The sequence below is a fragment of the Nestor notabilis genome, unplaced genomic scaffold (assembly GCF_000696875.1).
Source record: "Nestor notabilis isolate BGI_N333 unplaced genomic scaffold, ASM69687v1 scaffold31864, whole genome shotgun sequence".
Lineage (NCBI taxonomy): Eukaryota > Metazoa > Chordata > Aves > Psittaciformes > Psittacidae > Nestor > Nestor notabilis.
In genome coordinates this window covers 1-12,202 of record NW_009926515.1, presented here as the reverse complement: position 1 = coordinate 12,202, position 12,202 = coordinate 1, and the positions used below count along the sequence as shown (strand labels likewise).

General features: G+C 49.0%; 1 protein-coding gene across 1 annotated transcript; it reads left to right on the top strand.

Moving 5' to 3' along the window:
- Window positions 1-235: 235 nt before the first annotated feature.
- Window positions 236-11,857, top strand: FAM134A (family with sequence similarity 134, member A). Its single transcript, XM_010013570.1, has 8 exons — window positions 236-337; window positions 5,051-5,081; window positions 5,830-5,965; window positions 7,286-7,370; window positions 8,140-8,277; window positions 8,617-8,711; window positions 9,653-9,788; window positions 10,540-11,857. Exons 1-8 carry the CDS (start codon window positions 274-276, stop codon window positions 11,268-11,270), a joined length of 1,416 nt encoding a protein of 471 aa, XP_010011872.1. The 5' UTR covers window positions 236-273; the 3' UTR covers window positions 11,271-11,857.
- The last annotated feature ends 345 nt before the right edge of the window (window positions 11,858-12,202 follow it).

Below are 12,202 nucleotides of genomic sequence, written 5' to 3'. Positions count from 1 at the left end.
GAGCAGGGGAGGAGAGCGCTAGGACATGGTAGGTAGTCAGCTGTCAGGTGGTGGGCAAAGGCAACATTTTAGAACATGCTGTGGGTGTCTGTGGAATACACTGTTGCTGCAGTGGCCAGTAGCAGTTGGATGTTTCTGCTCTGTCATACTCTGAGCTGTTGCTGTTTGCTCACTGAGAGCAGTAACTTGCTGCCTTTTTCCTGCCTAACAATTTCTCATTTGATTTCTAGGTTGTTTTCCTCCACCTCCCTGAGACCCTTCTTTCTCCTCAGCATGTCCCTTCTTGGCATCCTCTTGCTGGAGAGGTGGAAGCCCAGGTTCCTGTTTGATTTCTCAGGTATGTGATGATTAGCACTGTAGCTAATCACAACAGTTACAGTGTTACTTGCTACTGGGCTATGGCCACAGCTGGTTCTTTCCTGGCTCTCTCATAGGTCATGTAAGCCCTGTTCCTACTGTAACCGCAGGCTTTGGTACTGGTGCTGCCTCTTGCCTATTTGTGTCAGAGTATTAGGATGTATCCCAATTAGGATGTATCCTAATACTCTGGGCATGAGGAGAGTTGCTCCTTGTGCTGAGAAGTTCTGGGAGTGGCTCATTTTGAGAGTGACTAAGGGGGCCCAGCTAGCTTGTCGGGGAAGCTGGTGACAGGGATGATGCAGTGTTTCTGCTGTGTCCTTTCTCTCCTGCAAATGTCTTGGTGAAAAGATCATTATAAGTCTGAGCATATATGGCCAGCTGAGGCAGAGGAAGGAAATGGGGCATATTGAAGTGGATTGGTTTTAAGTGTAGGATGGCCTTATGCCCTGAAAGAGGCAGAGCAGATGAGAGCCACTTCTCCTTGTGACAGGTAGCAGCATGGATGATGAGATCTGACAGCAGGGACAGTTAGTGTATTGTACCTGTACCGAACAGCATCTGGTGTCCAGCTAATCAGTGAGTCTGATCGTTTGGCTTATCTTTCCCGTTTACTGAAGGGTCTCTGTCAACATTAGACACAAAAGCAACCAGAGGAATTGCCTCATAATGATGATAGGCATGGATTGGCTGCTGTCTGCTTTGAGTGCCTCCTTCATTGGAGTTTATTAAATGACTGGACCCAGACCTGCCTCCTGTATCTACTGCTGCTGTTCAAAGGCAGCTTGGGGCCCTCCATCCCTGCCCCCCTACTCTAGGGAGGGTTTCTGAATGAAAGCCCCTCTATATGTGTGTTTGTAAGGTGCCTTTTGGTTGATCTAAAAGGGTACTGACTTAAAGGGTGCTTTCACAGAAGTCCTGATAAGACTAGATATGTTTCAGCTGTAGCCTTGAAACTATTTACTTTGTGTGGTTCAGGTAACTAGGCAGCTAAACTGGACAGGCCAATTTAATTTCCTGCTTATTTGCATTGTTTTTTTAAGGGAATAGTTTAAAGCCAACCCAAAACATCTCACTTGAAACATGTCCAGAAATGCAAAAGCCTGGTGTCTGATACAGAATGGTGTCATTGAGGTAGGTGGGGGTAGAATTGCTCCATCAAGTACCAGGCCTGTAAACGTTGTGTTATCACAGAAGAAACAGGAAATCCATACAGCAATCGATTTATAGGATGCAGAGCAGTGAGGAATAAAAAAGAAACACAAACAAAACAACACACTAGGGGTTAGGCTCATCCTGTGTTGTTAGCTCTGCAAGAAGTCAGTGCCTATCCTACTGAGCTGCAGTGGTGTTCCTCATATTTCACTGCTGCTAACAGCAAGAACAGGGACACCTTTCTGATGTGCCTGGTTAGGTCACAGCCCTGACTTTGACATGGTCCACTGAATCATGTTTCCTCAGCCTCCACAAGGAAGGAGTGGTGGTGCTCTGTGCTGATGAGAGGCCTCCTCTTGAATTGGCACTGCTGAATACTTACAGGTTCTTGTGTGGCTCTCGCTTCCTACTGAAGCAGAGCTGCAGCTTTGTGGCTTTCCTCCCCAGTGCTTCCTATAAAGCTTTCCTAGAGCTTTTGGAAGTAGGTCAGTACCACACCTTCAAGAGTCTGCATGTATACACACAAACCTCAGCTTGTGGCAGTTCTGTATGTCTTGGGTGACTGCTTATAACATCACTTCTGAAGGAATGCTAAAACCTCAGCATGTATTTTGCAGTTACTCACACACTGTGATCAGGGATGCACTAACAGCAGTGAGATGCACAACTTTTTTATGTCCTGTCAGAAAGAACTGTGTATTTTCAGCTCGCACACAGGGTATTTTTTTCCATTTGTAACCACCTTTATGTGGGGTTCCACTTAAGTATTGTTTAAGGACTTTAGGAAGCAGCTCCACTTTCTCCTGAAATAGGTATCAAGTAGAGCTGTTCTGTATAGTGTTGTTGTTTGGCAACTGTGTTTTGATCAGTGTAGGAGTGTTCAGTGTGGAAGAGCTCTAGTAAAGGCCATGTTGCAATTGAATGCTAGTACTCCTTAAAAAGGGCCCCTGCTTTTCTAGCTGAAGTTTACACACAGATGAAGAATGCCTCTTGGGGAAGTGTTGAAAACCTGTAAGAGCCAAGGAATCCATCAGCAGTAATTTTTCAGTACCAAGATAAAACCTAAACTCTTGTGTGGCTGACTGGTCTCCCAGAAGAATCTGGTGAATGTCAAGTGGTTTGTATTAATTCACAGCCTGGTGTGAAATGCCAGCAGTGGGATTTCAGCTGGTTATTGTTGATCTGAGGCCAGCTGTGGGTGTCCTGCTTGCTGGCTTAGTTGTACCAATGCTAGAAAGTACTGCAGCACAGATTGGAGTTAATCCTTAACTAAGTGAATATGTCCTGTTGGAAATACCCTAGGTTTTTGTGGTTGGGCTCTTCCTCGTGCTTTGGGATGGCCAGCAGGCAGATTACAGGAAGCAAGACACTGTTGATTTTAAAGACAGCTTGTGTTTTGCCAGTTAGTTAAAGTCACGTGAATGCTCTGCAGCTGCTGAGATGTTCTGCAGCTCCCTGAACTGTCTCTGAAACCTTCAGAAGCAACTGAGGAGAATTGTTTCACTCCCTCTGCTGGCATATCTTGGATGGCTTGGATTACTGCAGCGAGTTGAGAGGAGTGGGGCTCCTGGGCCATCCTGCTTACCATAGTGCAGGTACATCTGTCCAGCAGAACACCCCAGCACCTCTTTTGTAGCTTGTACAACCAGTATAGCCAGCCAGTGCGGATGGGCTGGTGCCAAATGTAGTTTGTTTGGTGATTTAGTGCAGGTAGTAGATGAGGCTTTGAGATACAGCTGGATTTCTGCATGCTGTCATTAAGCAGCTTTAGATTCCTGAGCACAGTAACAAAATACAGCAATGGCGGTTACGTGAGAGAAGCAATGACGCCGTGGGAGGGGAAGCTGCATCCATAGTATTCGCTTTGCACCCGGAGCTCTGTTTGTGAACAGTGCCCTCGCTGCCGAGCAGAACACTTGTTTGGGGCAGAGGAGCGGGTGGGCAGCCCAGTCTGAGAGCAGTTGAATCCTCCAGTCAGGCCTGATTACTGGAAATCTGGGTCACGCTCTCAAAGAATCGCCTCCTCCCCTGGGCGATGGCTGCCGCTCCACTGCACTGCGCGAGCTGGCTGGTGCAGCACCCGCAGTGCTACGAGATGTCTGGCACGCTTGGTCCAACATCCTGTGTCTTGGAGAACAGCGGTGGCAGGGCCGCCAGGAGCAGTTGCTCTCTTCTGCGGCTTCTACTGGAATCTGAGGTCTCACTGGGTGTTGACAGTGACAGATGTTCACCTCCTCTTTGCGATTCCCTGGGGCAGTCGTTGTGGCTCTTGGGCTTTGCATCTGGCTAATGACTCGAGAGAGGATTCAAACCCCTTTTTGCACATGTTGCGTTTTTCAATCCATTTCTAACAATTAGCCTGGACTTTGAACATAATCTAATCCTTTATTTTAGGCCTGTTTATGTGGTGACATGCAGTGTGGGGAATAGAGTCCCACTGATTTTTAGAACCTCTTGGACCAAGTTTGCTGTTGGCCAGACAGCTTCAAAGATGTATCTGTCCCTACCAGCTTTAGGACAGTAGGCTGACTGGTAGAAGAGGGTAGACCTCGAGGGGTCTTCGCATCATGATCAGGACCTTGTTGAACATAGGAGACTTATAAAGACTGTGTAGGTGGGAAAGCTTTGTTTTAGCCCTGTACCTCCTAGCCTGGACACCCAAATCCCGTGGGCAGCCAGGCTCATGAGTTTCAGTTGTCATGGAAATATTTGTTTTTTTTTTCTTTCTGTATCTAAAGGCAGAGCATAGTCATATGTGATTTTTGCCATTGAAACAGCGCTCCTCCTTTCAGTACTGCATAAAGTAAGTCCCTGTTTGATCATCACTGGTTTGGAGCAGAGAGGAATGGGGGAACCTTTTTCTTGCTCTTATCCAGACTGCTGGACCTTATGGGTGTAGTTATATTTATGCCTGGCACAAAGGGCTGTCAGGGGAATTAAAGACTCCTAAAATTAGATAGTTAGACACAAGACTGCTATTTGTTACTTAATTCCCCTGGAAAGAATAGAGACAGCAGATAGATCTCTGGCATTTGTACACAGCATCCTGCCAGGGACTGTGGTCTGGGCCGGTCAGTGGGAAGTGCAGCTTAGACCTGCTAGTGCCATGTTGAGCCCTGAGGTAGGAGCTGAGGCTCTGCCCAGCTCAGAAACCATGTTGACAGCCCTCTGTGAATGATAGGGCTAGGCAGCTACCCCGGGGATGGCGCTGCCCAGGGACGCCAGGGCAAGTTGTGTCACCCCTGCAGTGGAGTCATGAGGGTCCTGCCACGTGTTTGTCAGTGCAGGTTGCAAGGTGTGCCAGGGCATCCCAAGACCAGTGCTCTAGCTGCTCTGAGTTTCCAGGCATGCTCCACTGAAGCCTGCAGAGCTCAGACTCCAAGCCAGTGATTCCTGCTTGCATGAGAACACACAGAAGGTCCCCAGGGTGCATCCCTCGCTGAGGATGGTACATCTCCAACTCTGCTCTGTTCAAGCGGTAAAAATGTCGGGTTGTATTTTTCACTTGGCTGACTAATCTGCTCTGTTCTCTCTACAGCACAGCCATCAGAGGAGCTGGGAGGGGAGAGGTAAGCTCACTGATATGTTCCTTGGTGGGAGGGGAGAGTGAAGAAGCCTTAATTCAGTGTGATCTCACCTGTCCTTTTTGCTGTTGTTGATAGATTGCATGGCTCCTGCTGTGAAATGTTCGTAGCAGTTTCTCCTGTGCTGGGAGCTGCTTATCAGCTCAGGAGCCACAGTGTAAGACTCTGGAGAAGGCTAGTGTTCTTTCAGTAGCAGTTAAGCTCAAGTACTTCTGATGTTGGGAACTCTCGGGTTTCTTCCCTGAATCGGTTCTGAACTATTTTAAGAATCCTCCAGAGAGAAGGAAGTTTCTGAGACTGACTTTTGCAGGCCACATGTGCTGTCTGTGGTGGTGCAGCTTGCATCCCATCCTCAGCCATAGTTATAGGTCTGAGCACTGTGCTCTGGTTACCTTGGACTTGGTGCCAAAGGAGGCCGTGTAACTAGTTCCACCTCCAGCACTTCTGTCTGTGTGGCTTTGAGTAAACCGCTTATATCGTGAGACTGTGGCATGGGGATGCTGTAGCATGGTGGCTGCTGCTGCTGCTTGCTTGGCTCGGGTGTCTCTTGGCTCTCTTCCTATTAAAAGAAAAAATTATCTCCAGATCAGGTGTCTTCTATAGTTCAGTTGAAGAAGCAGTCAGTATTGTTGAGCCTTTCTTAGGGATCTCTGCTTCCCAGTGCAGCTCTTCCCTCCCCTCAACAAAACAGACTGTGTTCAAAGATTGTCTTCTTGCTCTTGTCTGTCTCTAGTGAGGGGGTGACTTCAGGGGCACAACCTCACCTGCTCAGTGTCCCTGAGCTGTGCCACTGTCTGGCAGAGAGCTGGGTCACCTTCAGGCTGTACCTGCAGGAACTGCTACAGTACAAGAGGCAAAATCCTGCCAAGGTAAGCTGGAGATACCTACTCTTCTGTGCAGGGGCTTTTCTCTCCATTACTAGTGGCCTAGGACATGGAAACATATAAAATCAATATTATACAATTGCTGTCCCTATTTAACATTTGCTGTTCATTCATCTCAGACTATATGCCATGGAAAGCTTAAATAATGAATAATTGGCTTCCAGTATTTGTAGACTGGAGCTGAACTTAACCCCCTCTGTGAATGGCTAGCTGTACTTATTTTATTTCTTAGCGTGCAAAGGAAGCTCTTAGGTTGGGAGTGGGGAGAAAAAAAGCAAGGCTACAGTCTCTGCACCTTCCACAGGCTCCATTCTTAAGCTGGTCCTACCTGTTTTGCTATCCAAGATTGTAGCTAGCCAAGTCCAAATGCAGCAGTGTTTCTGAGTGCATGGAAACTTGTCATTAACCATGTTCTGATGGCTTTGATGTGTGTTGTGTAGAAAGGGTTTATGGACAGGAGCTGCCTCAACACCACAAAAAGTAGGACAGAACAAACACAGGGATTGTATTTGGGGTCTAGTGTGCCAGAATGAGTAGGTTTCTATCACTGCTGATTACTCCTCCTCTGTTAAAACACTGTACCAACTATAGTGAGTAGGAGACCAGTTCAGAGATGCCCATAAAGCGTGAATTCATTGGGAGCAAAGCCCTTACAGGGCTTTTGTAGACCTTTTCCATTATGAATGAAACTTCATTGCTGGATTTAGTCAATACTGAACCCATGCCCTGGCTTGCAGGGTGTCCTCACTTCTCTCTGTCCCCAGGAGAATGCAGGATAAGCCATCTGGGCTGCATTATTATTCTTCCACTTTTTCCAGAGGAGTAAGGCCCTGGTCTGGTAGGAGCATAGCTAATGCTTTTGCCAGGTGGTTTGTAGCGTAGCAGTGGAGAGCATCTTGTGACTATAACAGCTTCCTGGCTCTGTCAGGACAGTATAGGCTTCTCTTGAAGTGCTGAGCTCTGCAGGAGAGATGTACGCTAAAATGGCAATTTGCAATATCCCATCCTAGCCTCAAGGAACTTAATTTACTTGATAAATAATTGTCCAATAAAGTTTTGATTTGTTTTATTGGGGTCTTGGGTTACCTTGGTCTTCCTGCGCTTGACTCTCTAATGCTTACTTCGTAACCCAACCAAGCTGTCTGAGTTGTGATTGTCAGCACCTGAATGTACTCAGTGTAAAGCTGGTGTACTGACTTCTGTTAGGAGCATCCCTCATTTTACTCTAACTGGGTTTCCTGCACTGGTTGCATAGATATATTTCTATCTCTTGTCACTTCTGTTTGTTCCTTTCTCTTCCTTCAGTTCTGCATGAGTGTCTGTTCAGGCTGCCTGATTCTGGCTGTAGTTGGACACTATGTTCCAGGCATAATGATCTCCTACATCATTTGTGAGTATAAGCAGCTCTCTCTTGTCTGACTTAAGCTTAAACATGACCTAACTGTGTTGTTGATATGCTGGTAGAGGCATATTCGTGGGGGTTTTCAGGGAATCTCTGTGAGATGATTAATCAATACAGGCGGTGTGCTCTGGGAAGTCTCTTGCTTCAAATGCGTACATGCAGTACAAGCGCAGAGTCAGGAGAGGGAGCTGTCGCCAAAAACCTTGTTTTCCTCCTCTACCCACGCTGCAGGCGTGCTGGTGAGGCTCTAGGGGAACCGGGAGCTGCAGTCTCTCAGTTCCTGGAGTGGGCAAATCCATACCGAGAGAGTTGTTAAAGAACCTGCATGTTTAGTAATAAGACCTTTTTCGTGCATCGTGAGTCCCTGCTAACTGTTCAGGTGGTTTGCTGCTAGTGCATCTACATATGAGCTCTGTGCTGCTATCCTTATAAAAGTTTTGGTGATTTTTAGTTTTAATAACCTAATTTTAGGACCCCTATTGCATGTTGGGGCTGGGATGCAGTGGCTGAAGAGGGCTTATGCTTCATCTTAACATAAATCTGTATCCTAACAGAGATCTGTTAGGAAAACCTGGTTAATCAAGCAGCTTCGAAATGAGTAAGAATAACCATGGATGAGGATTTTAGGCAGAGTCAGATAGGAAAGCAAATGCCATTCAACTGCACTTCCCTCGATGCAGACTTTCTTGCTCGTGTCCTGTGGAGGGCTGGGTTGTGCTTGCTCTGTCTCACTACACCCTGCATCCTGTGTCCCCAGTGCTCAGCATTCTGCTCTGGCCTCTGGTAGTCTACCATGAGCTGATCCAGAGGATGTACACACGTTTGGAGCCTGTCCTGATGAAACTGGACTACAGTATGAAGGCTGAGACGCTGCACCACAAGCATGAGAAGAAGAGTAAGAACCCATCTTCACCCTTAACTTTTTCTGGTGCTATACTCCCAGGGTGGAGCCCCAGCAAAGGCATGAGGGGAGAGCACATCTGCCAACACTGTGTGGTGAATGGCTGCAGCAGAGCAGGGGAAAGCAGACTGAAACTTGAGGGTTATGGGGAGATAACTGGGCAGGTGATCCTGGGAGTAGCAAGTGAGAGCAACAGATTACAGTTGTCTCTGGGAACCTTGGGCTTTTGGGAAACGTGAGGTTTCACAGGGTAGTAGAAGTAGTGGGAAAGTGATGTATAAAGGCATAAAGTTCCTTCAGTCTCATGTAAAGCCTTTCTTCTTTTTCTCATAGAGCGACAAGGGAAGAGTGAGCCTGCAGCAGGTGATGAGCCAACAGCAGAGACTGAGAGTGAGAGTGAGGCAGAGCTGTCGGGCTTCTCCCCAGTGGTAAGAGCACAAAGAGCTGAGCAAGAACCAGTCCCTCCTGTCTGATCTATAGCATCTTAAGAGACAAGGGATGTCTGAGTACAGCTGTATTTCTAACAAACAGCAGACCAACTAGTCACTTCTTTGCAGAATCCCAAGGCAAGCAGGGTATTTGTTTGATGAAGGCTGTTGTCTCCAGTCTGGGTACTGAGAATGCAGTGCCACGGAGCTGGTGATGCAGTAGCAGGACAGGTTGAGCTGACCTCCAGCCTCTGGCTGACCTGCAGAACTGCTTTGATGGTTATGCTTCACACTCAGAGAATGTGAGTGTCCCCTGAAGAAATCCAGCCCTTCTGGTTGTGCAGAACTAGTGCTCCTCAGCACTGGAAAAGGCAGATGAGCAGCACTAGTGTTTCTTATACAGTTCCCTGCTCTGTCAGACTCTGTGTGATCTTTCTATATGCGCACCACAGGAACAGACCCAGTGTCTTCATTTACAGGAGCTCTGGGCATAGCTATATGCTGTGAAGTGGGAAGCTTCAGCTTCCAGAGGAATGCAGATACTTGAACCACTGCTACCTATGGAAGCCTTCATTGGGCCCAGCGTGAATCATGCAGGAGAGGAGGGGTGTTCTACTCCTTGGTGATCCCAGGAGAGGAAGAAGGATCAAAGCCTTCTGAGACTCCTATGGGCTGATCCCATCTTGTGCTGGCTCTTTCAGGTTCTTCACAGAAAGCAGGCAAAGCTTCAGGCAGTGAATTATTGCAGGGAGGCCACTCAGCTGAGACTGTCCTTCCCTGCAGTGCAATGAGCACTTTGCCCAGCCTCCACCTGCTTTCATACTGCTCCTGTGCAGCATGCTTTCCCTCCAACAAAGACTTCTGCCTGGAAGCTCTGGTTTGTGCGGAGGTGCCTGTAGGGAGCACTAGTAGTCAGACACCCTCTGCCTTTATCCATGCAGGTGGATGTGAAGAAGACTGCCCTGGCACTGTCAATCACAGATTCTGAGCTCTCTGATGAGGAGGCTTCCATCCTGGAGAGTGGGGGCTTTTCTGTCTCAAGGGCGACCACCCCACAGCTGACAGATGTTTCTGAAGGTGTGTGATGGGACACTTGGCTACCTTCCTTACCTTGGGTGGTTTTGCCCAGAACAACTGGCCCTCTGAAGGGGAGGACAGGGAAACAACCCAGCTATTTGCAGGGGAAAGAGCACTGAAAGGAGGCGGCAGTAATAGCAGCACAGCATGCCCTGGTTTCGTTGCTGGTCATGAGGTGGTCCTGAGTGTACATGTGCTTCTGATGACTGCCCTGCAATGCAATGCTGTCTTGTGACTCCAGGAAGGGAGCAAGGCCATCCACAAATACACCAGAAATAATGGCATACAGTGACACACCTACATATGATGTTGGGTGAAACAAGTTAACAGCCTGCCCTGTCAGACTTACAGACTAGGAGAAAGACTGGTTAGTGGTGAGGAATGTGAAGGTAATGCCCTGGATGTGGTCATTTGAGTGTCTGGGGAGGAACAGGCAGGTGACGTGCTGTGAGCACTATTTCCCTGAGCCTGTGGGGTTTAGTGGAGGGCTCCAGATGCAGAGAGTGTGAGCTGGAGAAGGGAGTCCTCTCTGAGGATAGATCACATGGCACAGGGTAGGAAAAGGGATGCTCCATGTGAGTCGTGCCACTGGGAGAAGGGAATAACTGCAACCCCCTTCCTGCTCTGCTCCCAGAGCTGGGAGGATGCCCAAAAGTGAGCCCTGGTGTGTCAGCTGGGGGGAGGTGGTGGGAGGTGCCAGTGCCCTGGGTTGAGGTGAGGGGACCTGCGCCTTAATGCCGGTGCCTTTCAGACCTGGACCAGCAGAGCCTGCACAGTGAGCCAGAGGAGTCGTTTTCCAAGGACCTGGCAGAGTTTCCCTCTGTAGAAGAGTATCATTCCAGAGACCTGGGACCACAGAGTGATGAAGACGCATTTGGTGTGCCTCTGGGCCCTGAGCTTGCCCATGCTGCCCGTGAGCTGGACTCAGCAGAGAAGGAGGCCGCGGACTCTGGCCTTTCCATCCTTCACCTCACATCTCCTCTCCATTTTGTAAATACACACTTCAATGGGAGCGGGCAAGTGGTGGGAGACAGCGCGGCGCCAAAGCCTGCCCCTGCCCCGGGCCTGGGCATCTGCATCAACACGCTGAGCGAGGAGATCGTCACCACTGCCATCACCACCGCGGTGCAGAACACCCTCTCGGCGCTGCTGCGGTCCTCCGAGGCCAGCGAGGGGCCCTCCCTCTCCGAGTTCCTCCCCAACGAGCCTGAAGAGAAACTGAGCTTCCAGGCACAGCTGTCAGAGAGCGAAGTGGTGGAGACAGAGACAGCAGCTTCACCGGAGGATGAGGAGGAAGCAGATGACTTTGAGCTACTGGATCAGGGGGAGCTAGAGCAAATGGATGTGGAGCTGGGGCTCGGGGAGGAGCAGAATGCACGAGAGTCTCCAGCCACTCTGGCTCCTCCCTCTCCTGCACCTGCTGAGCTGCCAAAGCACAGAGAGGAGGAGGAGGCAGTGATGACAGCAGCATCTATGTCTTAGGTCTTCTTCACACACACCCTTTTCTTCCATCATCACTGGAAAGAAGGAAAAACTCACATGGTGAACGTGCAGCGGGTTTTTAGATGTTTGTGTTGACTGGGATGGAAACGCGTCAGTGTTAATGTGCTGTGTCTGGATTAACGAATCCTTTCCATCCTTCTAGAGCCTGGCCTTTGCTGGCTGAGGGGAGATGCCCCTGCCCTGCGGCTGGGGAGGAGCCGGCTCCTAGAAGCCTTATGCCACAATCGAAACACCAACCCCAGCAAATGCTTCCTAGTAATGGTGCAGTATTTTGGTCTGTCTTCTGTTTGTCTTTTGTTTTGCACGCAGAGTACTGAGCTAGCTGTAGCTGCTGCTAATACCCACATCTCCAGTAGGACATATGCAATCTTATTTTATTGGGTTTTTAAATGGCTACAAGTGTAAATAGTTTTAACTTTCACTGGTTTTGTTCAGGGGGGAGGGATTGGGTGCACAGTCAAACATGGGTCTTGGGGGCTAGCAGAGGGAAAGGAGTCTTTGGAGGGGAGGGTAGCAGCAAGAGGCTAAAGCAGATGGGTTCTGGCAGCAAAGATACCCTTTCTGCAAGACTGTTATTGCTGCTCATGTCACTGCTGGAACGGGGTGTTGGGCGATACCTGTTTTTTTTTTTCCATTGTCTGATTTGAGTTCTGCTACTGGGTGGCTGTGGAGGTTTTTGCAATCAATGAAATTCTCTCCTGGCCCTGCTCAGTACTCCAGTTTCTTCCTGCTGTGACCCCTCTCACTGTCTTCAGTGCTGACCTTGCGGCTACCCTTTCTGTGCTCAGTCGGGCGTCATAACGTGGCACCTGAAGACTTGGAACTGGGGTGGAGCGCGCCGGGAGCCGTGTTTTCTGTCTCCTCCGGGTCCGGGGACGAAGGATGGAAACGGGCATCCCCGGCTCTGAGCC

What these genes read in the sequence shown, in the direction of transcription:
- FAM134A (XM_010013570.1), top strand. Translation starts at nt 274, where the DNA reads ATGTCCCTTCTTGGCATCCTCTTGCTGGAGAGGTGGAAGCCCAGGTTC. An exon ending in GTTCCTGTTTGATTTCTCAG is followed by an intron (nt 338 to 5,050) that starts GTATGTGATGAT and finishes TTCTCTCTACAG; the next exon opens with CACAGCCATCAGAGGAGCTG. An exon ending in GAGGAGCTGGGAGGGGAGAG is followed by an intron (nt 5,082 to 5,829) that starts GTAAGCTCACTG and finishes GTCTGTCTCTAG; the next exon opens with TGAGGGGGTGACTTCAGGGG.